The 27,332-nt window shown below is 35.2% G+C and overlaps 3 protein-coding genes across 3 annotated transcripts in view; 1 reads left to right on the top strand and 2 right to left on the bottom strand.

Moving 5' to 3' along the window:
- Positions 1-27,332, bottom strand: part of LOC149417727 (neuropeptide SIFamide receptor-like) — a 132,498-nt gene that overhangs the window by 22,195 nt on the left and 82,971 nt on the right. The gene's annotated exons all lie outside the window — the stretch shown is intronic.
- Positions 4,495-5,366, top strand: LOC149417738 (uncharacterized). The gene is made up of 2 exons (XM_089639832.1): positions 4,495-4,553; positions 4,983-5,366. Exons 1-2 carry the CDS (start codon positions 4,542-4,544, stop codon positions 5,364-5,366), a joined length of 396 nt encoding a protein of 131 aa, XP_089495958.1. The 5' UTR covers positions 4,495-4,541.
- LOC149417737 (uncharacterized) lies at positions 8,815-9,897 on the bottom strand. The gene is made up of 2 exons (XM_089639395.1): positions 9,886-9,897; positions 8,815-9,498 (listed from the first exon to the last, which is right to left on the bottom strand). The coding sequence occupies exons 1-2, from the start codon at positions 9,895-9,897 to the stop codon at positions 8,815-8,817; spliced, it is 696 nt and encodes a 231-aa protein (XP_089495521.1).

The following is a 27,332-nucleotide window of genomic DNA, read 5'->3' as shown; positions in this document are numbered from 1 at the left end:
AAAATACAAAATTGGTACGAGTGATGCTGTATTAAACGTATTGACAATAGTTATAAACGATCTGGACCATGGCAAAAAAGGTATTTTTGGACTTATTATTACCTTTGATACGGTTTCCCACGAGTTGCTTCTTAAGAAATTATTATTTTTGGCATTAGTAAATCAATCTCATTTGGAGTCCCACAAGGTAGTGTACTCGGGCAAATATTATTTCTGATTTATACGAACGATTATAAAAAATTCCAGGTAACGTTGTTAGTTTTGTAGATGACACTGCCTTAATATTTGGCAGGGTAAAAATTGGAGTGAAACTTTTGAAAAATGTGAGATAGGTTTAAAAGTAGTTAATAATTATCTGAGTTGTAACTTATTAATTATCTGAGTTGTCTGAATTCTAACTTTAAATATACAAAAAACCAAATACATCACTTTTAGCATTTTTTATAAAAGTCAGCCATCTACCTCTCATAATTTGATAATTCACAATTGTGTGCAAAAGCGCAACTGCAACCCCTTGGAAGTGTAGACAGCGTCAAATAAAAATTGATTATTTTGCCATAATTCAGTGTCTACTTTCGTATAATAGTGTGCTGGGTTCATGCCTGAAGACTGTAATAGAACCGCTTAATATTGATCAAAAACTGATTCATAAGTTATGTACAAGAAAAAATTTAGATATCGTGCACAGTTACTTTCACACAAACGCTGTGAAGATTTAAAAAAAATATTAGTTCTGCGATAATAACGCGGCAAATTCGTACTACAAGAATTGGCTCTGGTCTGGATTTTATGGCAATTCACCCCAAATCCTCATCTGGGCAAAGACTTTATTTGTACCAGGCTCCACTTCTATTTAATAGCCTTCCAGATCATATTAAGTCGTCAAATTACTTGTGTACATTTAAAAATAGTGTTAAATTATTTGTGCTATCCGAGGATTTCCAACATATTCATTCATCTTTGTCCTATAAATTGTGGCATAATATTTTGAGTATGTATATTTTTTCATCCTTTTCCTTTTATAATGTAATTTTTTATCTTTCTTTTTTCTCTCCTTTTTTAAATTAATAGTTTATTATATTTTTTCTTGCAATTAAATATCAATGTATATCATGGTCACCCTAAATGTTTACTACATGATACTGTTTTACGAATTGGCTGGAATTATATAAGTAGTTACCATGTAGGTACCCAATTCGTAGAAACGTCAATGTAACAATATTGTTCTCTATAATCTTTATGCTATTTTTAATTTTATTATTTTGTAAAATTATTAACCTCAACACAGGCTTGTCCTAGTGAGGTTAAAAATTCTAACGTAAAAAAAGATACAATGTAAAGAAACAATAAATAAATAAAATTAAAATCGAAAAGTAGCTTTAGCTGTGCTTGGTGACGAGGTCCGTATTAAATGATACTTCCCACCGTCACTGTCACCGTTCCCTCTTAGCATGGCAAAATTCCTTTAATAGGATATCTCCTAGTCGCATGGGTAGTTGGAACTATTGTGCGGTAACACATTATCGACTTTTCATACGCATCATAAAAAATATCAAAGAGACATAAAGCTAGACATAAAAACAAAGTTTGTTGTACACTTAAGTGTTGCACTATTTTCAAATGACCCTTTTTAATGCACGTCTTATGCGTCACGAAACATTTGTAGGTACGTACTCTTTTGTTGCGGAGCGTAGTGTTGTCATAAAGACATTTTGTCGCGCACCAAACGCGTGCATAAAATGGATCTTATCATCTGGTTTTGTCTACATAAGAATACAAATGTCAACTTTAGCACCCAGTTCAGAAGATTCAGTAAATAACGACGTTATTTAAGGGTTCGTGAACCAAAAAAGATAAATTAAATGCTACCTACCTGTTATTTAATTACCTTTTTCAGAATAATGATAAAATATCAACAATTAAAAAAGACGTATTTAGTAAAATTAAAGCGGATAAAAGTTATATACCGTCTTTCGTCTTTGTGGGTATATTTAACAATTGACATAAATTGAATATTAGAGAGGTATTTTGTTTACTGTGAAGAGTTTGAGAGTCGTCATTGCAGAAAAAATATTAAAAAACAAACAAGGAGAAATATTTATTGAATAACCAACACCCCTACCAGAGGTCACCACAAGTATTTCGCTACATTTGGTGACTTAGCAGGGGTGCCCGGGTTCATGGGGTGAGGTTTGTCTAGATATTGGCGGCGGATGCTTTTGCCCACCTACTGCATGGCGGGCCGGATCGGAAGAGACTAGTTGATGGAGACCCTTTGAGTTATCCAGCGTATTATTATGTGTTCAATATTATTTATATTCAACTTATAAATATAGCTAGGTATAATGCCAGTAGCCGGAATAACAAATGGTAATATTTTTACTGTCTAAGAATGCAGAATTCTTTTTATCTCATTTCTTAAATCTGTGTATTTTCTTATGTTTTCATTTACAGATTTTTGAATATTATAGGAATTTGGAATAGCGACATCAATGATATAAGTTATTTTTTAAAATTTTGTCACGTAAAACTATATCGGGTCTATTATGACTAATCGTTCGGTCTGTTAGTATAGTTTTATAATATATTTATAAAATTCCTTTTCTAAAAATGAATTTGTTTCGTGTTCATAATATGGTATTATATTACGGCATTTAATCCAGTTATGTTTAGTTACCAAACTTTTGTGAATTATTTTTAAAACTTGACTGTGCCTAAATGTATACTCGGACGGTGCTAATACAGAACATCCCGATATAATATGTTTTATAGTTTCCGGAAAAGCCAAACATTTTCTACATAAAGCATAAATTTGATTTGTATCTTTGATTATATTCTTTCTATAATTTTATTCTTTATTTATTATTATTATTACTACGCGTGACAACTAATTTGCCTTCTAAAGAAGCTCTTACAGACGATATATTTAAGTTTAAAAAAATCAGGAGAAGTGTATAGAAGCAGAAGGTTTCTGTTTCAGTGTTTCGAGTTTAACGAATGTTGTGCTGTGCAAGTTGGTAGCTATTCAAAAAAACAATAATAATTATTTATGGATTTGGTACACATTTAGGGCGACTTGCACCAACTACCGCAAATTTAATCTTAAATTTAATTTAACTAAACGAATTTAAGATCCTAAATACATTTAACTTAAATGCGTTTAGTTGCGTCCTGCACCACGCATGACCACGCAGTTGGGTGGCGATTTTAGTTAAACGTCAATAACGCGTCGGTAAAACAGTTACCGCGTGGTTACCGCCATTAACGCGTAAATAAAACAGCTACGATGTTTCATTTTACTTGAAGTGTCAAAATATTTTGTGATTGTGTGTGTGGTTTAATAGTGTGTTCATTTATTTTATGAAGAAAAAGTTTAAAAAAATGGACATAATGATGAAATAACACAAAAAGAGCTTCTGTTGTTGGAATTAAAAATAAAACAATTATCCGAGTAATTTTGTTTTTTTATTTCTTTTACATATTATATTGTTTTAAAGTATTATAAGAATGCTGTGGGTATGATTAGAAGTTTACAACCTTGCAAAGTACTCCTCGATAAGGAGTGTTAGCTCCAAGTTACGAGCACCTCGCTGATGTTTTTATTGGTGTTGAATTTTAACTGAGGTTCAATTTCTTGCACTAATAATGATGTCGTTTCTTTATTGAGACGAAATCTTCTTTGAAACTTGTTGGCACTGAGTGTTTCAAATAAATTTGTTCTTGTGTTTACTTCTCTGATTATAAACGGTCTACTTATATATATAAGTATAATTCATTTATAATTTCCATAATTTTATAATTTCTCAATCATCGTGAGAAAACAAATCCCAAATTTTCATTGTGAATACAAATCAAAATGAGATAGATTTTAACCACAATCAGAAATCGAAGGGATAAACTAAAAAAAATTGACATTACTGCTTTATGAGTAGGGCTAAACACGTTTAACTCCGTTAAACAGCCCATTTTGGGTATTTAACTTTGACAGTTCTTTAAACGCATTTAACGAATTAAACTTTGTGGTGCAAGACGCCAAGTCGACTTAAATCAAATAATGTGTTTAAAATGATATTTAAACCAAATTTAACTTATGGTGCAAGCCGCCCTTAGAGTTTAAATTATAACGTTTAAATAAAAATTAATTAAAAATGAAATGATCATTAAAAAAAGAATAACATTACGCACTTTTTACATTTCATCGGCATTGATAACACAGCAGAGGTGAGTGACTGACTATCTGCGATTGATCGGCACATGTCCAATTTGTGTCACGTTGTAAAAAAGTTCATGAATAATAAAATGAATCAATGAGTACATCGCCATGGAAATGTAATCAAGATATCCAGTTTACAAAGTGGCAAACATCTCGTGTTGATAGTGGGTGGCCTCCGCCACCTCCTGTTCCCCGCCCCCCCTGGCGGCGGGTTTGAAGGAAGGACGAGAACTGCTATAAAACCCAGGAATACCGAGTCACACTCAACAGTTACCTTCTGGTTATTTCTGCAATCAACAGCCCAACTAACCAACCCCAAAAAATCATCATGTTCAACTTCGTAAGTTTGTTTGGATCACCATTTAACTATTTTTTACTCCCAATGATAATTTTTAATAATTCTGATTTATCTCTAAACTGTTTTGTTTTCCAACAAACATTTAAATATTTTTGATGTTTATTTACTCATACCTAATATAAGGCTTAAACGAATATTTAATTACTGTTATCATTTAAAAAATACACCCTGATATGCGAAATATGGTCGGCATAAAAAAATCACACTCCTAAGCGTTTGCTTTTTTTAATTTTCCTGTAATATGTTCCTGATTTAAATGTCCCCCTTTTAAACACCTCTAGACCGATTCACTTGATAATTTTTTCCATGGTCTTAAAATCCTGGAAAACATTATTCACAAACATTGCAAAGAGATTTATGGCATGTATTTTTATTCTATGCATTTATTAACGGTATAACATGTTTCCCCAGTTTGTTCTTTCCGCCTTGCTGGCTTGCGCCGCCGCCGCTCCCGGCCTGGTAGCCGTGCACTCCGCCCCCGTGCTGCACGCCGCTCCCCTCGTGCACGCCGTGCCCGTGGTGCACACTCACCCCGTGTCCCACGCCGTGTCGCATAGCAGCTCCGTCGTGCACCACTCCGCCCCCATCATCAAGACCGTTCCCGTCATCCACTCCGCCCCAATCATCAAGACCGTGCCCGTGGTGCACTCCGTGCACGCCGTGCCCTTGGTGCACTCCCACCCCGTGTCCCACGCCGTGTCTCACAGCAGCTCCGTGGTGCACCACTCTGCCCCCCTCATCAAGACTGTTCCCATTATCCACTCTGCTCCAGTCATCGCTGTTCACCATCATTAAGTTTCAAATCTGATTATTTAAAACTATTTATGATCTTTTCGGCTAATAAAAAAGCATCTAAAGAAATATGTGTATTACTTGCCGTGAACAACAAATACTCCTTGGACAAAAAAACACCATCGTAAATTAGTATTTATTGGAAGATGTTGAAGATTAGATTGGGAAGATGTGATGTGATGTGAACGCCACGATACTCTGCAATATCGACTATTCACGACAGCGATTAAGTCTTGGTATTGGGGAATAAGCAAAATCATTTTGGTTTTTGAAATATGGTAGTTGACCGAAGTTGAGTTTGCAAACTAACCATCGGAATACGCACGGAAGATGAAACACATTTCTGTCTCGGCAGTCCTGACACACACACACACACACACCCTCACACACACACACACACACACACACACACTACTTGCTTCATTCATATTAATACATGATCTCAGTAACAAAGTCATCTGTTATACCTAATTTTAACACAATCCCAATTAAATAGGTATTTGATTCACTCAATTGCAACATATGTCAGGTACTTCATTGTGTAATAATATTAGAATAACCTTTTGAGGGTTATACCCACCAACGTAATATAAATCACAAAATAAGATAATCCTAATATGTAAATATAAAAAACGTAAAACAGAAGAAGACACATAAAAAATTGTTTGAGAATAATATTGTTAACTCTGAGAATGGGATACGACATCGGCAAAAAAAACTTAAAAAAAAACAAGTCACAATGGCCGAGTGGTTAGAGGCGTTCCCCGGTAAGACAAAGACCATGGGCTCGTATCCCAGTTGGCCCTGCATTATTTTCGGATCTGCGCATAACATGATCGTACGTTACTGTTTCTGCCTCCAGGATTAACATTCACTCTACACTTTCGTCATAAGTGTGTTTATACGACTAGAAATTGAAATGGCCTTTGAAAACATTTGGATAAGTTCTTCAGAAGGGGGAGAGCCCTTCACTTTTAGTGGCAAACACGCTAGTAAAATGGTCCAATGCCAGAATAGCAGTGACCTCTGCGATCTTTTAGGCGGAACTCAATCACCTTGCGGTTGGCAGTGATCTCGAACATTATATAAGGCGTTATCTATCATTTACTAGTTGGACAGCAGTTTACTAGCTGTTCATTCAATTAAATGATCCATACACCAATTAACTAGCAATAAAACCACCAAAGTTCATGGAATATAATTCTTGTATAATGAAAACTAATAACTCACCTAATATAAAAGGTAAATGAAAGAATTCCTCATTTTGAGATCTTGCGTATTTTTTACATACACGTCTTACTCGCGAACTATGGCGTCGTGAAAAATGAATAAGCCCCCAGTTGGGGTCACATTATCAAATAACGAGAAAAACTAATTTACTTTATTAAATCCTACATGTACCCAAACGAACGACTAGACAAATATTAACATTTAAAAAAAAATATAATTTTCTTTAATTCAAAGCAATGCCGAGCTTGTCTCGTCATTGTGGCTGTGTGTGTCGTGGACTGTCACTGGCTGGATGTGCGCCACAGTACCTACACAGTCGACTCGATATTTCGTAATCTATGGTTTAAGACATAGTAAAAATAATCTATGGGTTGTGACAAGGCAGATTGATGGGATTAATTTCAATAATTGGTAATTGCTATCGTGATTGTGATTAAGGAATTGACATAACAATTAATAACATTAAATGTCGTTTCTTTCCTTACAGGTAATGTTTTGTTACTGAATGCTTTTCTTTATGGAAATCTTGTAAAATTAACAAAATAAACCTATACTTTCTTTACAGAGAAACTCAATTGTGTTTTAATTGACTGTGTCGTTCAAATCACAAGGAAAATATCACTATAGTATATAGTGATATTTTCCATTTATATATTATATATAAAGGGTTCCATTTATAAATTACCTAACTAACTATTCATTAATAAAAAATAAATGGACCAGATTTTTACAAAATATAGTATTAATGCAAGTAAAACGTTTATCTAAACATACCCACTTATTTCAGATGTCGGTGAGTTGGTTAGTATTGTGAAACATTCCTGCGTAATGCGTGGTATTATTCGAGTTCAATGAACCTTAACTCAAAATTAGTACTACTTATTGGAATATCATATAAGACAGGCAATGAAGCAAGTATAAAAATAATTTAAATAATAAATAATTTTTGTCAAAAATGTGTATTTCTTTTGTTTATGTTACAAGTGCATACCTATATGAATTAATATGGTAAAAATACGTAACGTCTAGAGAAATACTTTAGGGGCCAGTTCATCCACATAATCTATTAATTAATCCTTTCACAAGGTACATTTTTGTTCGATTAATTACCTTTTATGAATGTATATTGTATATTTTTAATGATGTTGAAAATATGTCGTAATATAAAATTATAAAAAAAAACTTCGAAAACATTGATGCAGAACGCCGCGACACAGAATGTTGGAGGGAGAAACCAAAAGTTCGAGATGGGGAAGAACTTTCGTTATATAACGCAGAGAAAACCGTCGCCGAAAACACATGTAATTCCCAACTAGTGGAATGGCGATGTACCGATTAAGTTAAAAGAATCCCACTTAATTCTTATTAGCGGTTTCCAACTATTCTTTCAAACATTTTCCCGTAAACAAACGGAAATTTGCTTCCTTTTTTCGAGAAGAATTCAAAAAAGGCTTTTCCTTTCAAGCCCTTGGAAAATAACCACACGGTTATAAAATTATATTTAAGTTGGGAAAATACGTTATAATTTGGCCATGGTAATTTTTCGAGAAATGTTTGTTCATATTTGGAAAATATTATTTTTCCGCACACTGAAAATATGTTAATAAAAGTGGGATTTTGCCCGGCGACGGGGCGGTGGAATTTAGGTAAAAATATTCAAAAATCACACAAGCAATTTTAAAACGTTTACTTAGTAATACATATTTTTTACAGTTTTTTTATTACTTAGATAATACAAATATTATATTCCTTAAATCCAATATTCACTAATAAAAAATGAGTACCTAGTTATGTATTAACCTTTAAGCGCTAATAATTACATATTATTATAAAATGTTAAAAAATTAAATAAAAAAGTTGGATACCTTTTATGTTTTTATTTTCCTTTCGTGTCTAGTCTCATAAATGTCGTTTTGTAGACTGTTTTAAAAATATAAAATAATTTAAAAAAATTGAGTTTAAGTTAGGTAATAGAAACTTAATTTTGTAATAAATATAATATCATATATACGATGCTTTAAAAAATATACACTTTTTTGTCAACAAAAATCTACGATTCTATTTTGGAAATGTATATATAGATTTTATTAGTTCGAGTTAAAACACTTAAGAAGTCTTTTACTGTAATATTTATTTGGAGACCTTATGAAATGATGATAGCCATGAACCTGAATGAATAGATGATTTACTATTTGAATTATATGGCTTAATTAGATAGTCATCAGTGGTGACCAGAATGATCAATAGAAGAACTGCTTCGAGTGACGGTAGTTTTGGAACCGGGCAAGGAATGGTATTCGGTATGACGGGCTACCTGGATAGAGTGTACGATCGGAGCGTGGTGTACTTCATGTACTACCGGGGTGGCATGGTGAACTACTGCCGCAGAGTGAACTGCGTGAACTACGGGAGTTACATGGTGAACTTCGTGAACGACTGGAGAAGCGTGGTGGACAGCATGAACTAACGGTGCAGAATGAACTTCGTGAACCACGGGAGCTGTATGGTGAACTTCATGGACTACAGGAGCTGCGTGGTGAACTTCATGAACCACCGCGGCAGAATGAACTACAGGAGCAGCTTGGTGAACTTCACGGACTACTGGAACAGTGTGATGAATTTCTTGAACGACGGGTGTAGCATGAACGAGGGCTGAATGGTGAATCACGGGCGCACTGTGGACCGTGGCGTGAACAACGGGTGTGGCGTGGACTATTGGAGTACTGTGCACGATTGGGTAGCTGTGAACTTCCTGCGTATGAAGCAGAGGCACCGCGTGGATGGTCTTCTTGTGGATGGTGACGGAGCTCGAGCTGGAGCGGGAGATGGGGGCCGCGGGGTGCTCCTCAAGGAGGCCCGCCAGAGGGGCCCCCAGGGAGCACGATAACAGGGACACTACGCATACCTGTGGGAATATTATCAACGTCACGAGGGGTACAAGAACTATTGAACTGTAATAAATTATTACGGCATATTAAATTTAGTTAACTCCGTAAAATTTTATGAGGAATAAAATAAGATATTTCCTAGTGTTTTATAGGTAATATAAAATTAATATTTTGATAAAATTTCTTTAACAGGTGGCTGAGTCGGAAAAGCCCGCTGCATTGAGTTGCTAACGTTATCTTTTATTGAATTAAGTTTAAGCATTAATTCAGCTTTTCAGTAATCAGTAGAAAACTCTAGTAATATTACAAAAGAATTGATTAGTGGAAATAATTTTAAATGGTATTTGAAGATACGAATATTATATGCAGATAATAGATAAATATGTAAAACAATGTTAACTTACGAGAATAAACATGTTGCTGTGAAGTGACTTGGCTGACTGCAGGATGTCTGGGAGAGTTGTGCGAACACTGGTGCAGAAGAAGCTTTTCCTTTTCTTTTTATATTTTAAAGATGAAGTAAATTTCAAAATTATTGCACCCGGTGCCCACTTAAGATTCTGAGCAATTCGTCAGACGAAATCAATAAGTACCTGCGTCTCGAAGGGTTTTCCGCCGTGCCATTATCCTCACCTTACCAGTGCAGTAGGCAGAGGCGTTCACAGCTCTTTAACCGGGGTAAATTGTGGCAAATTTGCTATTTGCTACTAACAAAGCGCGTTTATTTAGAATTTTACATTTTAAAATAATCTATATACCTATATTGGCCATAATAGATTTGATAAACGTGACAAAACCTATCAAAATGTTAAATCTAATTCAAAGTTTAAAATACCCTACTTTTTTAAGGCTAAAATTAAAAAAAAACTTAAAAGAAAATGACATATTATAATACTCTTATTATCAACACAAGAGAATCTGATAATCTTATATGATTTGAATTTTTATTTTATTTCAGATAATTTTTTATTAACTATAAAATAAAACTTAGGGTTGGGCGGGGCTAGTTGAACCAAGGGGCTAGTTGGGCCACGCCAATATCTTCGGAGCCGAAAGACTTACGAAGAACGCTGAACATTTTCTAGCAAGCTAAAAGTGTGGGGACCGCGCCACCAAGCATTCAGTAGGCACATGACATTCGTAGCGTGTGTACGGGGATTTTATGTGATTTTTGCTCCAAAAGTAAATAAAGACGATCGACTGCTTTTTTGAAAATAGATACCAAGGAAAAAAATACCAAGTCAAGGTAAATCAATTTGAAATTGGTGTTTACTTAACTATATCTTGTCAATTGTAAAATTGTAATACATTTAGTGGTATATGAGTTATCCGATGAAATTTGTAATAAAACATGGGTGGGACTAATTGAACCATTTGGTTCAACGTGCCCCATTCAGAATCCTTACTGTAATTTTATACGTAGTGCATTAATTTCACTCATCAACACATCAATAATACCGATTTTTTTAAACCTTCTAGATGCGTACACGCTATACCGACAACAGGCAAAGAGAATGTTTCTCCCAATATCAACAACTGTAACAACTAAATCTAGAAGTGGCGTTTACTTTTCTCCTGAAACCGTTAGACCATTTCCAAAGGCAGGGCCTAAAAACAACTGCAAACAATGAGGAAGAAAAGAAGAGCTGCTGTTTTAACAGACACTCCTGAAAAGGATTCTCTTGCCCAAGAGCAATCTAAGAAGCAAAAGACAGGAACAGATAAGGCAAAAAAGAAGGCAACTAAGAAAAAACTCTTCACATTGTCAGACTCATCATCCGACAATTGTGAAGAATATGCTTGCCTAATTTGTGATGAGATTTATTCAGAGAGCTTTCCAGGAGAAGAGTGGGTTCGTAGTCACGCATGTCTAAAGTGGGCACACCAAAACATCTGGAACTATTCCAATGTACATTTTCCGATTTTATCGATTAAATAATTTTAAGAAAACTTACCCGTTTTATTATACTTGTTTTTTTTTAGATAAAATAATCGTTCTATTACCGAATTTTGTATTCTTTCATTATTTCAATAAATTTACTTTAATATCTTAATTTGTTTTATTAAACCACAAGTGTGAATGATAAAACATATATGTGACTATATTGTTCAACAAGCCCCGTGGGGTAGTTCAACTAACCCCACCTATGAGTCAAGTTGAACCATTTCTCCTTCTGCGTGAAAATTAAAATATATTGCATAAGGTCAACGTATTATATCATTTCATGAATAACATTATAAAGCCAAATAATGAAGCTATCTTAATACATTGAAAAAACAAAAATAACTATAAGAGTTTCGACTCTGGGGTCAAAGTAGCAAAATCATGTTCAACTAGCCCCGCCCTACCCTACCACGAGTAAACCGAATACCTATTGTGGGTACTGTTTGCATTTCAACGTTCTAATATTTTATTTTGGCGAATATAACATAAATATTCGAATTTATCGAATCCTCCAAAAAAAAATATTTCTTAAGATAATGAGCAACTTCATTCCGTTAGGTTCATTTTCATCATGAAGTTGATGATTCGGAAGATGTAATAAGAGCGATAAAGTATACTAACATTAACAGCTAAGATTAATTTATAAAGAACAAAAATTCAGATATGTGCGAAAAATCTACGCATTCGTTCATCGGTAATTTATGTCAGAATTTTTTTTCGTTCGTTTTAGAGCCGCGCACAGAGTTTATAAGCCTTTATGAACTGCCCGCCACTGCTGCCAAGTATCAAGCGCGTATGATGATGACGGAGTACATTAAACCTGTTGTTATGTCACGGGTAATTCATTTTACCGAGTCGGACACTAATTATAGTTCTGTCACCGTCTTCCCACAGCTTCTGCTCACACCTCCATCCCCACCCCCAAACCTCTCTCAGTAGGAGCTCGCGGTGGCTGCAATCATTGGAACTTTCCCATCATAAATCAAGAGTGCTCCTTAAAACTTCGAACAAACGAAATGAACACTTCGTTTTAGAGCTGTCACCGCCAGTCACGATGTTCGATTTTCCACAATAGCATTTTATCGACCGTGTAATTTTATCGCTGGTTTGACAAAAATGTTGATTAGTTATTAAGTTTTTCTAGAGATCAGTTTCTGAATCTTTTATACTAGATATTATAAGCAATACTTTAAAAAGTTGTATTTTGCTACATGCAAACATCAGATCAAATTATAATTTAAGTAATTTGTAATAAATTAATACCGGCACTGGATGTGGGCCAACTGCGTCGGTTAAATAATACATCAAAATGTTTTACCCAATGCAATCGTAATTCTTTAATACTTATTTCATTTACGATTTATTAACTTTCGGCAAGGCTGTTTGGTTCAGATATGTCGCGATTTGCTTAATGAATGGTTCTGCTCTTATTTGGGGCTGTGGTTGCAAGACCTTCTTAAATTAACCAAAATCATCCGCGAAAGTTATGCGTCACGTACAAGGAGAACCACAACACATTGAGACTTTCGCGTGTTGATTATTTTAATAAGTGGAAAGATATGAAGAAAAAACAACTTCGCATCGGTAAGAATTATTATAAATTATAATGTCAACAATTCTCAATGTAAATATGAAAAAGACAAAGACACTGAAAATAAAAATGTAACAATTTCAACTGGGTTTCTAACCAAATCCTCTCACCTTACCGGTACTGGCGTCTCTTCCAATTGAGATATTGCACCAGATTACAATCCATCATTTCCATCAATCTCATGCTTGCATTTTTGAATTACTGAAATTTTACTCTTTAATTATTTCCCATATTTTTGGCTGCTATCTGCCGCAGAAAATAATGTTAGTAATTCAAGAATGGGAGCATGAGATTGATAGGTATATTATATTGTGTTTTTTTCTAACTTCGTCCTAACCCCTTTTATGATAATTTAGCAATTTTTTTATGCCACATCCACCGTCCTTAGCTTCGGGGATACCTTGCCAACACGGGATTGTGTAGATAGGTAGTGTTGTATTTCACTCCGTGTTCAGACCGCCCTTCAACGAAAATTCCTATTCAAACTGTCAAACACAGTGCAAATCTACATAAAGAAATTTCTCTCTATCATATTTTTGGTCGAGTGTTTTGAAGTAATGTTGGCTTTTCAGCTTCTGGTAGCCGAATATTATGGCTAGTACAAAAATATGGAATATTTTACGGTAAATAATATCAGGTATCAAACAAGACAAGTGTATGCGATATTACGGTGAAACTTTGAAAGTGCGTCCTTAAAGTAATTTATCATTATGTATTTACACATCAAAAATGTATTCCAGAAACGAAATTTACAGTCGCATTTTCCTCAGCTTTTTTGAGATGAATAATATTGAATACCCCTATTCCCAGGGGCGCAGCATCCTTAGGTCCAAGTGTCCAACGCTCGCGGGTGGCTGAACCGTGAGACCGCCGCTTGAATTTGCCTCGGCGCCAGACGCCGCTAATTTCGGCGGTTTATGAGAGTGATTCATTCAATACGATCAGTTTCGAATAAATGATATTGTCTCATAAAAACTAATTAAATTGATTCAAATTCATAGTGAAGAATCGTATCACACTATCGCAACAAATCTACATATTATGTACATAATAATATATAATACATTAATACTGTTGACAGATTTTAATAGCGTTCGAGTGTCACTAATTAATCCTTTGATTGGCAATGTGTAAAAGAAGTGTGGTCTATAAAGGCTAGTTTTAGATAAAGGAAAGTGTGCAAATAATGTGTATAAACATGTCAATATATGGTATTTATGTCGTAAGCCTAGCTCGTGGCTTTTCCTATTTCAGCATATCGCTCGCCATACATTCCCATTGTTAATGGGGATATTGCAAACGATATGCTAAATTAGGCCACGCCTTGATGCGTAGAGCGTAATGTGAAGACTTTCCTTATATGTGTCTATAACGGGAAAAAAAACCTGTTTGCGCGTAAAGTACCAACGATGGCAAGTTATTTTTCCATCAGAACTCTGACCAAGTCGAGTGACGTAAAAAAGTTATTGCAGTATACTGTTCGGCCGGTATAGCGATACTTGTCAACTAAATCCAACACCACTCGTGCTTCTACATTCACTTCAAGATCAGCATCTGGAAGTTTTCCCATGTAAATTTGACCTCTGAATGAGTAATTGATATCTGAACCGCAGACCCACCAAACTTTGATGCCATATGCGATGGCCTATCCAGACCATATAGTACAGTCCTTTAAGTTTTAATCTAATTTTTTTTCTTATTCTACCAAATAACCATTCGACACAGCTCGCCGAGTTATATAGTATATTGATACTAGATGCCAAAATGTCAACGGAAAAAGTAAAACATCATTTCGAAAATCCAAATGGCCTGGCCAGCCCACATTGCCCATTGAAGGGTTAATTGATGTTATGTATTCAAGAAAAGTAAAAATTTGTACGGACATATGATTATAAGGTGACCGGATAACTCATCAAAATGATAATTCATCACATCTTTAAAAAGTTGTATAAAGTCATGGAAAGTGATGAAACAAAAACTTTTTTAACTGGGTTAAGTAGGGTAGGTTAGGTTAGGTTAGGTTTAATTTTTTTTTAATCGTTTCTAATGATTTCACTATCACTTTTAAAAAGTGTGTTGAATTGTCACTGTGTTGAGCCATCATGCAACTGATTAGTATTATAGGTAGTCAATACCTAAATAAGGACGACATTTTTACACACGTAGGTACTGTTGCCTCCCCGCAGCGGCCCTGTCTATTATTGTGACTCATGGCTTTATGTGGTTTATCTTCGTTTTGCATTCACAAGCTTATCTTTATTACTCGTGGGCCTAAAAGTACTTTGGAATTGGTGGCGCTGTTACCAATCAAACTGAGCAACCGTTTAGCTATAATTTACCAGCGCGCTCTGGCATAACTCACGCTAATCGGTACCCCTACAGTTAAGTCGTTCGTTTGCATCGATTAACCTCGGATAGTCGTTGGATATTTGAGGTCTCAAAGTGAGGTCTATCTAGTTTTCAATTTTTATATATTTCATGATTTCTAATTAGGAACCTATTGGTAGTGGAATTGAAGATATTTTGTCGATTGAGAAAAAAGCACCACAAAATGAAATAACGTCCTTAGGTACACAGACGCAGACGATGCGTCAGAATAAAACAATTACTTCGAAACATTTAATGACGGCGACTTTTTCAGAGAATTTCGTGAGACATGTTTGGGAAGACAATTTTAGGAGAATCTTATTTACTTCAGTTTTTCCATGTAATGTATTTCTTTTTCTTAAGGAAGAGACTAATTTAAATGTTTGCCTTGGATGGTGATGTCTCAAAAAAGTTTGCTATTATTATGGAGGGTTGTTTTAAACGGTTTATGCTCGCTGACAGCTGTTTCACTTTAATTAAACATTTATTTACAAAGTTGTGTAAAAAAATATGTGTGTGCAAGTCAGTGGCTTTGTAAAAAAGTTTTTGAATAAATATATTTAAATTAATGAAAGTGAAGCTCATGTCACGAAATTACTTCAGATATCATATTGCCGTATTTTGTAGGTATAAAAAACCAGAAAACCGAATTTCAACAATGCCTAAAGTTAATCACTTCAGTCCGTAGACGAATTGCAAGCTAAGGCTAGCAATTTCAATACGAATCTTTGGGTTCCTAAAACCACTCATAATTATGCCGCTTAAAATTAGTAAAAAAATATGTGTTTAAACAAAACTCGGCCAAATAAATCGAATTATCGAATCACCGAAGCGAAACAAATAATTTATTTTCAGACATTGAACGAAGTGAATAAAATGTAGCAATTAACAAAAAGTCGCAACTAGACGCAGATAACTTAGGTAATCATCTACCCGGTTCAAACTTACGTTTCATTCCAAAAATTTTGTAGAAAATTGCTGCTGCACAGATAACCAGTGACTTACATTCGAATAAAATATTTACAAATCGTCAATCTGCATACATATATTTCCACTCAACCGTAACTGGACTGCTTCGTATGCTGTCAGACATCAATCTTGCCGTACAGTCAGGTAAGTTAGCAGACATGAGTGCAGCGTTTGACACGACTGATCACGACTTCCGCATAAAGAGAATAGAGGAAACACTTGGTTTGAATTCTGACATCAAAAATTGGCTGGTATCCTATTTATCCAATCAATCAATACGAGCCGTGAAGGTTGGAAATAAAGTGTCTAACTTCGCAATACTTACTAAGGGGTACTCTAGGGGTCCGTTTTGGGTCCACTTCTCTTCACCCTTTTTACAAATGATATCTCCAACATGATCTAGTTATTTGATCTCTTATATCGGTGTTACGCTGACTATCAGCAAGTTTATGTTTTCTGAGCTAAAAAAAATCAATAATCTCAAGATCCGTATAGTTGAATGTCTAGAAGCAATTACTCGTTGGATGTCTTCAAACAAGCTGAAGCTGAATCCATCTAAGACGGAGTTTCTCTGCGCGGCTGCAAAAAACGTCAAAATTTCATAGACAATTCACCTATTTCTATTTCTGGCAGCGATATCATCACAAAAACAACAGTCAAACTTCTCGGTGTCAATTTAGATTCGTACTTTTCGTTTAAAAATCAAATAAATTGGACTGTAAGCAACGGTTTTTTTTACCTAAGCCAACTCAAGTCTGTCCGAACAAACCTCCCTATAGAGGCAACAAAACTACGTATCAATTCTTACGTAGTCATACATTTCGATTACTGCAATGGTACTTAAGCCGACCTTTCAAAATATCAAATTGACAAACTTCAATCAGTGTTTAATGCGACTGCACGACCATAAACGGGGTCTCTAAATATTTTCACATTTCAGAACACCTCCGTAACCTTCACTAGCTCAAGTGGATTGAAAAAATCCAGTACAAATTGTGCTCAATGTTGCTCAAATCCATCAATGAAACGGCCCCACCATACATCTCTAAACTATGCGCCCCGGAAAATACTGCTCTGAAGAAGTCAACTCTTAGATCATCAGCTATAGGCAGACTGATGGAACCTAAGCGAAGGCCAAATACTAAGTTTGGTGATATTGGAATAAACTCTCTCCGCAACTAAGATGCATAACAAGAATCCAACGGAATTCAGATCTAAACTAAAAACGTACCTCTTAAACTTTCATACCCTAAATTAAACATATACCTGCGTGATAGGAGCATTCTTGTATTGCCTATAATACATCCTGATCACATTTTTCTTATTGGATTTTTATTATTCGAAATCTGTCTTTTATTGAGGGACGGGTTAAATTTGAAAAGATGAATTCTGATCAAAACCCTGTACTTGGATTTAACTAATTTACAATAAACAGTGTTAATTTCAAGTGACCTACCATGTAGGTACGTAAGTATGGTACTGTAGATTATCTGCCTGTATAAAATGTAAATAGATACTAATAATAACATATATGTACATCCAACCGGTGGATACAATCTGTTAGCCATTAAATGATAATAGTTTGACTTGTCTATAGTTAAGATAGAAAATTGTAGAAATGTACCTATCATATATTCGTATAGCGCCTATGAGGTTTTTGAACTTTTCCTCAAGAACAACGCTATAAAATTATCCAAATATTATTATTATTACTACACCTGTCCAATTTTTTAGTTGATTTTGAAGGTATGCCGTGTTGGGTCCTTCCTCTTTATGGAGCCAATCTTTCGGACTCCCGCCAGATATCTTGTCCTGATGATGTACACTGAAAGGTTATCAAAAAAAATAACCTTATGTGGAAGAGGTAACACTTTGGACCGTCTGAGAAAAGAATTTTCATTTTATATTTCGTGTTGTATAAGAAAGAACTTCGTACAAACGTCTAGTATTATTTTTGGATAGTTTTGAGAAGATTTGAAACCTCCTTAGCAGTTAATGAAAATTTGATGTATCCTTAAAATAGTAGCGTTGGCCTGCAAATCTAAAAATTTTGCGCATTTGAAACACACAAAAAAATTTTATGCCTTCAAATTAACATTGCAAAACGATTGATGTAATGAAGAAATGCTTACAACTTTGGATGATAGAATTGCCTATCTTTTTAATTTTGGATTCAGATCTTATGATAAGCATTTGGAAGGTATAAGCGAAAATACTAAACTACTTTATTTTAACGGTTTTAAAATGTATTCTCATAATATATTAATCTCATTTATAAACGTGATGTCTCAAAAAAGTTTGCTATTATTATGGAGGGTTGTTTTAAACGGTTTATGCTCGCTGACAGCTGTTTCACTTTAATTAAACATTTATTTACAAAGTTGTGTAAAAAAATATGTGTGTGCAAGTCAGTGGCTTTGTAAAAAAGTTTTTGAATAAATATATTTAAATTAATGAAAGTGAAGCTCATGTCACGAAATTACTTCAGATATCATATTGCCGTATTTTGTAGGTATAAAAAACCAGAAAACCGAATTTCAACAATGCCTAAAGTTAATCACTTCAGTCCGTAGACGAATTGCAAGCTAAGGCTAGCAATTTCAATACGAATCTTTGGGTTCCTAAAACCACTCATAATTATGCCGCTTAAAATTAGTAAAAAAATATGTGTTTAAACAAAACTCGGCAAAATAAATCGAATTATCGAATCACCGAAGCGAAACAAATAATTTATTTTCAGACATTGAACGAAGTGAATAAAATGTAGCAATTAACAAAAAGTCGCAACTAGACGCTGATAACTTAGGTAATCATCTACCCGGTTCAAACTTACGTTTCATTCCAAAAATTTTGTAGAAAATTGCTGCTGCACAGATAACCAGTGACTTAAATTCGAATAAAATATTTACAAATCGTCAATCTGCATACATATATTTCCACTCAACCGTAACTGGACTGCTTCGTATGCTGTCAGACATCAATCTTGCCGTACAGTCAGGTAAGTTAGCAGACATGAGTGCAGCGTTTGACACGACTGATCACGACTTCCGCATAAAGAGAATAGAGGAAACACTTGGTTTGAATTCTGACATCAAAAATTGGCTGGTATCCTATTTATCCAATCAATCAATACGAGCCGTGAAGGTTGGAAATAAAGTGTCTAACTTCACAATACTTACTAAGGGGTACTCTAGGGGTCCGTTTTGGGTCCACTTCTCTTCACCCTTTTTACAAATGATATCTCCAACATGATCTAGTTATTTGATCTCTTATATCGGTGTTACGCTGACTATCAGCAAGTTTATGTTTTCTGAGCTAAAAAAAATCAATAATCTCAAGATCCGTATAGATGAATGTCTAGAAGCAATTACTCGTTGGATGTCTTCAAACAAGCTGAAGCTGAATCCATCTAAGACGGAGTTTCTCTGCGCGGCTGCAAAAAACGTCAAAATTTCATAGACAATTCACCTATTTCTATTTCTGGCAGCGATATCATCACAAAAACAACAGTCAAACTTCTCGGTGTCAATTTAGATTCGTACTTTTCGTTTAAAAATCAAATAAATTGGACTGTAAGCAACGGTTTTTTTTACCTAAGCCAACTCAAGTCTGTCCGAACAAACCTCCCTATAGAGGCAACAAAACTACGTATCAATTCTTACGTAGTCATACATTTCGATTACTGCAATGGTACTTAAGCCGACCTTTCAAAATATCAAATTGACAAACTTCAATCAGTGTTTAATGCGACTGCACGACCATAAACGGGGTCTCTAAATATTTTCACATTTCAGAACACCTCCGTAACCTTCACTAGCTCAAGTGGATTGAAAAAATCCAGTACAAATTGTGCTCAATGTTGCTCAAATCCATCAATGAAACGGCCCCACCATACATCTCTAAACTATGCGCCCCGGAAAATACTGCTCTGAAGAAGTCAACTCTTAGATCATCAGCTATAGGCAGACTGATGGAACCTAAGCGAAGGCCAAATACTAAGTTTGGTGATATTGGAATAAACTCTCTCCGCAACTAAGATGCATAACAAGAATCCAACGGAATTCAGACCTAAACTAAAAACGTACCTCTTAAACTTTCATACCCTAAATTAAACATATACCTGCGTGATAGGAGCATTCTTGTATTGCCTATAATACATCCTGATCACATTTTTCTTATTGGATTTTTATTATTCGAAATCTGTCTTTTATTGAGGGACGGGTTAAATTTGGAAAGATGAATTCTGATCAAAACCCTGTACTTGGATTTAACTAATTTACAATAAACAGTGTTAATTTCAAGTGACCTACCATGTAGGTACGTAAGTATGGTACTGTAGATTATCTGCCTGTATAAAATGTAAATAGATACTAATAATAACATATATGTACATCCAACCGGTGGATACAATCTGTTAGCCATTAAATGATAATAGTTTGACTTGTCTATAGTTAAGATAGAAAATTGTAGAAATGTACCTATCATATATTCGTATAGCGCCCATGAGGTTTTTGAACTTTTCCTCAAGAACAACGCTATAAAATTATCCAAATATTATTATTATTACTACACCTGTCCAATTTTTTAGTTGATTTTGAAGGTATGCCGTGTTGGGTCCTTCCTCTTTATGGAGCCAATCTTTCGGACTCCCGCCAGATATCTTGTCCTGATGATGTACACTGAAAGGTTATCGAAAAAATTAACCTTATGTGGAAGAGGTAACACTTTGGACCGTCTGAGAAAAGAATTTTCATTTTATATTTCGTGTTGTATAAGAAAGAACTTCGTACAAACGTCTAGTATTATTTTTGGATAGTTTTGAGAAGATTTAAAACCTCCTTAGCAGTTAATGAAAATTTGATGTATCCTTAAAATAGTAGCGTTGGCCTGCAAATCTAAAAATTTTGCGCATTTGAAACACACAAAAAAATTTTATGCCTTCAAATTAACATTGCAAAACGATTGATGTAATGAAGAAATGCTTACAACTTTGGATGATAGAATTGCCTATCTTTTTAATTTTGGATTCAGATCTTATGATAAGCATTTGGAAGGTATAAGCGAAAATATTAAACTACTTTATTTTAACGGTTTTAAAATGTATTCTCGATTATGGCGATCGGCAATAAATAAATCCAACGTCGATAAATAATTCTGTTGGGGCTGAGAAGGCGCCCTGTTCAGTCAGATTCGACACAGATCGGCTGTAGACGGCCGCGGGCAACTAGGCCGGCTTTGTCCGTGGCACACTTCTTTGCCTCTTGTTTACCATCTGAGGACACCCATAATAATATCTCCGATGCTAATTTGCTTTGATGGATATTTCCTCATCACGGTATAGGAAATTAAATCAGGTACGTCCTTTTATATATTTTTTGTGTGTGAATTTTTACTGGTGGTGTAAAGGGAAATCGAGTGGTAACCGATAGCTGAGATCCAATGCCTAGATAAAAGGTTGAAACAGTGATTCCTAAACCTGATTAAAACTCTTACATAATCTTATCTTTCCTCACTCACCCTTACCAAAAAAGAGGAAACATAAGTAATGAATATATTAACATAAAGCTTGAAAGTATCAGAAGATTTTCTGGACAAAAATAATGTTATTTTCTGGTTATATGAAAAGAATGCCAGATGGCAGGACACCGATTATTGAACGAAAAGGTGGATTAAATTCGAGGAGAAAGTTGAAGGAGGGAAGTCGTGAGGACTGGAAACTAATGACTGAACCGGTGTGGCAGTGAAATGGAAAAATGGATAGGATGAAAAATTGCATTCTGGGGTTTAAGATACATATAAGATATAAATAATAGATATTAAGATAGATAATTAAAAATAGTATAGTGTAAAAAGCTATGTGTTCAGCGACAATATCTGATTAGCCAGGAGCTTTGATACCTTTATATTTCCCTTACTCTACGCTTCGTCCAACGTGACGGCCTCCGTGGTCAAGGGTTAAGGCTCTCGACTAGCAATCCGGAGGTCGCGGGTTCAAATTTCGGCGTGCGCAAGTCAATTTTATTTGATTCATTTGCATTATTTCACAACTTATTCAATTAAAAATAGTATAGTGTATTTGCGGCACGTTCCAAAATGGAAGATACTATCAGACCTGGTGTATCACCATTCAGCATTTAAACGTCGACCAGATCTGATTTTTTCGTGACAACTCACAAGATCGTCCCTGTATGTATAGTGTAAAGATATGGGAACTTAGTGGCCATCCGGTTGGGCATCTTTGTGAGGAGGGTCAAGGTAGGCGAGTAGGAAGATATATATTAAGGGACCCGTTCTCATTATACCAGCATCAACCGTGAACGGGTGTTCCGCGCATGTCCATAGAGTTTCATGCACGTTCACCGGTGCACCGGGAATCAATGCTGCTAACTCCTCAGAACAGGCTCTACTAAAATGCCTGTAAAACAGACTCAGCATGACCACGTCTGATAACAAAGGATTGTCAATCAGAAGCACCGCCCTTATTTGCACAGATTCAAGTAGATTTATGAAGTCATTTGGGGCTCCAGCCCAGAGGTGGTTCCCAAATTCAGTTGTTGGGCATACTTGAGATTTATATAGGATTAGCAGCTGGCCACTATTGAATAATCCGCTAACCTTAATAAAGATGCCCAGTTCCTTGGAAGCCAGATTTTCTCGGCCTTCTATGGAGCCCCAATGCTTGAGCCGGTCTGATAAACTTATGGGGAGAGTGCTTCCATCAAATTGCAACGGGTAGTAATTGATCTTTTTCAGGTTTTTGAGACGTTGACACTGACAAGGTTGGCATTACCCCAGGCATGAACCTTCTCGAGATGGTGGTCAACTTTTTGTGTCAAAACTTCGAGATCGTTTATGTGTAACCAACACAAAGTTGGTGACATTACAGATCCTTGTGGCACCCCCCGCATTGATTTGGTGCGGAGAGGAAGAAAAGCCATTGCCTACGGTTATAGCAAGAAACCTCTCCCCCATTTCCTTCACCTCCTCACTACTTTCAGTCTCACAACATACCCCAATTGGAGATGCCATAATTTCACTGGCTCCGGACGGTTGGGACTCTATTCTCATAAATTAAATTAAAAAAACATCCTTTAGTCTAAGCCGCGAATTATGGGAAAGGAACAATTCCCTAATATTGGACATTAAGCCTGCTACAGTTCGAGTCAGTAAACGCAGTATTAAAAACATTTATGTAACCAGAGTTACACACGGTATCTTAAGAAGTTTTGACTAAAACGTATAATATATGTAAAGCATGTGATCCACATAAAAAATGTTTACCTGTTGTGGTGTGGTGTTCTAATTTTCAATGAGGACGATAACATTCGTTTACTAAGATTTTTTATGTTGTCAGGTGACAAAGGACCCACTTTTGAGATTTTAAATATCACGTGTCATTTCATCACCGCGTTGCCACGGAACACGAAACACGAGGCACAGATCATGAGGCCTATTAATGAGCTTCTCAGCGCTGATCCTGTCGTTGCCTAACTGGTGTCACCAGTTCCATGGAGGTGACGTATTATGAGTTTGTTTAAGCGGCAGTTAGATTGGATTGCGCAAATGCAGTTTCGTACTTACAGTCGAGTCGAGCTTTATTCCTATCGCCTAGTGACTCGTGATTGCTGACTGTTGACTTGAGGTCAGTAGCGGACTATACTATAATTATATTAGTAAAGTCCGGGAAAGAAATAAAAAAGGCTCATTTTGAATAAAAATGGTAACAGGCGAAAAAAAATTTGATAGAACACTCTTGGTCATTTCTTTGGAAAATTTGAATAATCGATATTTTAACGAAAGACAATACCGGAAAGTAACGAATGACCTGATATTTTACTATTTTACTTTTCCCTACCACCACCATAAAAAGCAGAAAATGTTGCTTATATGTGCATTATTAATTGTCCAATGCAAATCCGAAACTTTGGACCTTCGCTTGGAAATATTTAGGTCTCTCTTAGAACTTATGTCGAGCTGTGCAGAAAATGCAAAAAAATACTAATTTAAAAGCTAGATTTTATTTAGGTGCTGGTCCACCTCTGTAACTCCAGACTAAGCAGTGTGGACATCGTGTAAGCAGATAGTTGTCTAGTGGTCTGCTTAGGTCCACCTCCAGCCTCCATCCTAGTGCCATATCGCTTGACGCACAAAGCGGGATCTTTAAACAGTGGCTGTTCGTTGGAAAAATATGCTGTTGTATAATTATTTACTTTAAAAAAAGTCCCGAACTAAAATATTTACGACCGTTTATCGTGTTTATTGGTTTCACAGTGACCAGCGTTTATTAAAATGTTGAAGAGTAACGACAATACTATTTTTAAAGCATTTGCTAATATGCGCATCAACTACCTAGACCTAGATAGATATACTCGTACCTAGAGTCCGGCTGTTTAATGTGTTTTAAAATGCGACGAAGCGTAGACTCGGCTCTTAAACCTTTAGTTGCAGATATTAAAAGGAAAAAGTAAAATAAAAAAAACTAAAAAGCATGTGTTGTCGATTCACCAATGTCTCGCCTGTCCCACTAGTTTCCGAACCCCGTGTATAATATTATGGGATCTGTGGGATTATCTTATTTCCTCCGTATATTGCACCAACCTTCACAATTCCCAAAATAAAGAAAATTATTTTCATGTTCAATAGTTCTTTTTACTCATTTTCTTTTTACTGAATACTAATGGTACACTAAACTATAGGTTTTTAAATTCACTTCCTTTTAACTGTGTACTAATGGTAGGTACACTTAATTACATGTTTTTTAATTCACTTTCTTTTTAACTGTGTACTAATTTTACACTTAACTACAGGTTTTTAAATTCACTTGCTTTTAATAGTGTACAAATGGTACACTTAACTACAGGCTTTCAAAACTATAACAAATACATCTATTTGAATTTTACTTTTGTTTTCGTAAATGGATACAAATTTTGGAATCGGAAATTAACCTACTTATACTACAATCGAGCTAAAACTCAGTAGATGGACTCATTGTCGATGACACATACGAATTTCTCTGAAATCGGATAACTTTACAGCAATTAATATACGAAATACATGTCGGTCCTGCCCGATCCGAATATGGTGAGGTTGGTAGGTTGTGGACTCCAGTTCCTGGATAGGAAAGTTCAAACCTTAGTCAAACCTTCATAACGTTGGGCCTCACCCAGTGAGGCCTACATCTGCCCGAATCTAGTAATAAAGTAGATATCAATACCAGATGGGTTTTGGGGGCTCGGCTCTACCGGTACACCTTGCTACTACTCTCACTTACTAGCTACTAACTCCCACCAATGATCTTATAGTACGTGACACCCGACACTAGTCACTAGACACTAAACTCCAGACAACCGTATCCATATACGTGTGGGTGTGCGCTTCTGTTTAATATCACACTAAATTATTACTGCATTAAATAATATATTAGTGTATTATTAATAGGTAGTTGTGAAATGAATCCATGCAACATAACCTAACCTAACCTGACCTACTAATTTAACGCTGCTGATTATGTTGTTCTATAAACATAATGCATGCGTCAAGTGCGTAAAAATTCCAATGATCATTAGTAAGTTATTAATTTGTTTTCAGAAATCATTTTTAAAAACAAAAACAAAAAAGTTTTTAATAAAATAATTAAAACACTTTGTTTTACCACGATAATCTTTATTTTTTATATAAAGTCAACATGTTTCGAGAACGATGTTCTCTTCATCAGGACAATTAATGTACTAAAAACTTGTCCTGATGAAGAGAACAACGTTCTCGAAACATGTTGACTTTGTATAAAAAATAAAGATTATCGTGGTAAAAACAAAGTGTTTTAATTATTTTATTAATAAAATGGTGCCACAAAGTGAAATTGCAAAATTTGAAAAAAGTTTTTATTTAATTTTTTCGATAATATTATAATTCAATTCATAAAAAAGGTTTCTTTTTAAACAAGTTCTGTTGTGTAATTATTATTACGCTTGACAGCTCTTTCGTCTTTTGAAGACATTATCAAACTGTGGTGAAGACCCTTTCAGATGATATATTTATATTATTTCCATTTAGACACTTAAAACAGTAAACCAAACCACACGTTCTGATACTTATTTATAATATTAGTGTTCAAGAAATATGATGCTTCAGTCTTTTAGTTCGAAAAGAGAGGGAAGGAAAGATTAAACATTTAAGGCACTGCCTTAATTTAGGGGGTAGAACTTTGGCACAAACAAGTTATAACCAAGGTCAGGCCGGTCAGGTCGGGCTCTGGAAGAGTTAGTTCTTCGTTCACGTCACGTAGAATGAATGCCAAGTTTGTTTGTACATGAGTAAATAGTATTAATTCTAGTTCCGGCGTGGGGAGGTATTACCTGTTCCTGGTCACGTGCTTCTGTCGGAGCACGTGTGCCTGAAAGAGCGTGAACTAATTATAATAATAATAATCAACAGTGATTTTTATTTTTCTGTTGAAAGTTTATTGATGTAATTAAATAAAACTTCTATTCATTGCTATCCCTCGCAACATAAAATTGAAACTTCCCATGATATTGGCCTTTCGAGCAAATATACATATTTTTAAACTTTCTGTCTGGCAGTCTGTTTTGAAATGTGTTTAATTTCATTGATAAAGTAACATTATTGGCCTTTTAAATACAAGTTAACGGTTTATATTGATAAAAGTTAAACGCGCACAAAATTATCTAGTGAATTTTCTTGCCAGAAAATTATATCAGATTACTGAAAATCACATAAATTATATTATTTAATCTGAAAAAAGAACATGCTTCACGATTTGTTCACAGCAATAACAATTACACAAAGTAGCGAATGTCTGCAGTGAGGTTAAGTCCGCATTTCCAGAAAGAATTTGGTCAATCTTTTTGACAAAAACTTTATTGTACCAGGATTGTTGGTTGTCTGCCAGGAAAATATTATTTACATAAAATTGGAACGTTCGTCAAACACTTAACTTTCATGGCCGAACCATTTTTGAT

The sequence above is a fragment of the Hesperophylax consimilis genome, chromosome 14 (assembly GCF_061612785.1).
Source record: "Hesperophylax consimilis isolate HC1 chromosome 14, BYU_Hcon_1.0, whole genome shotgun sequence".
Classification (NCBI taxonomy): domain Eukaryota; kingdom Metazoa; phylum Arthropoda; class Insecta; order Trichoptera; family Limnephilidae; genus Hesperophylax; species Hesperophylax consimilis.
Note: the sequence above shows the minus strand (reverse complement) of the source record. Positions and strands in the feature narration are given on the sequence as shown.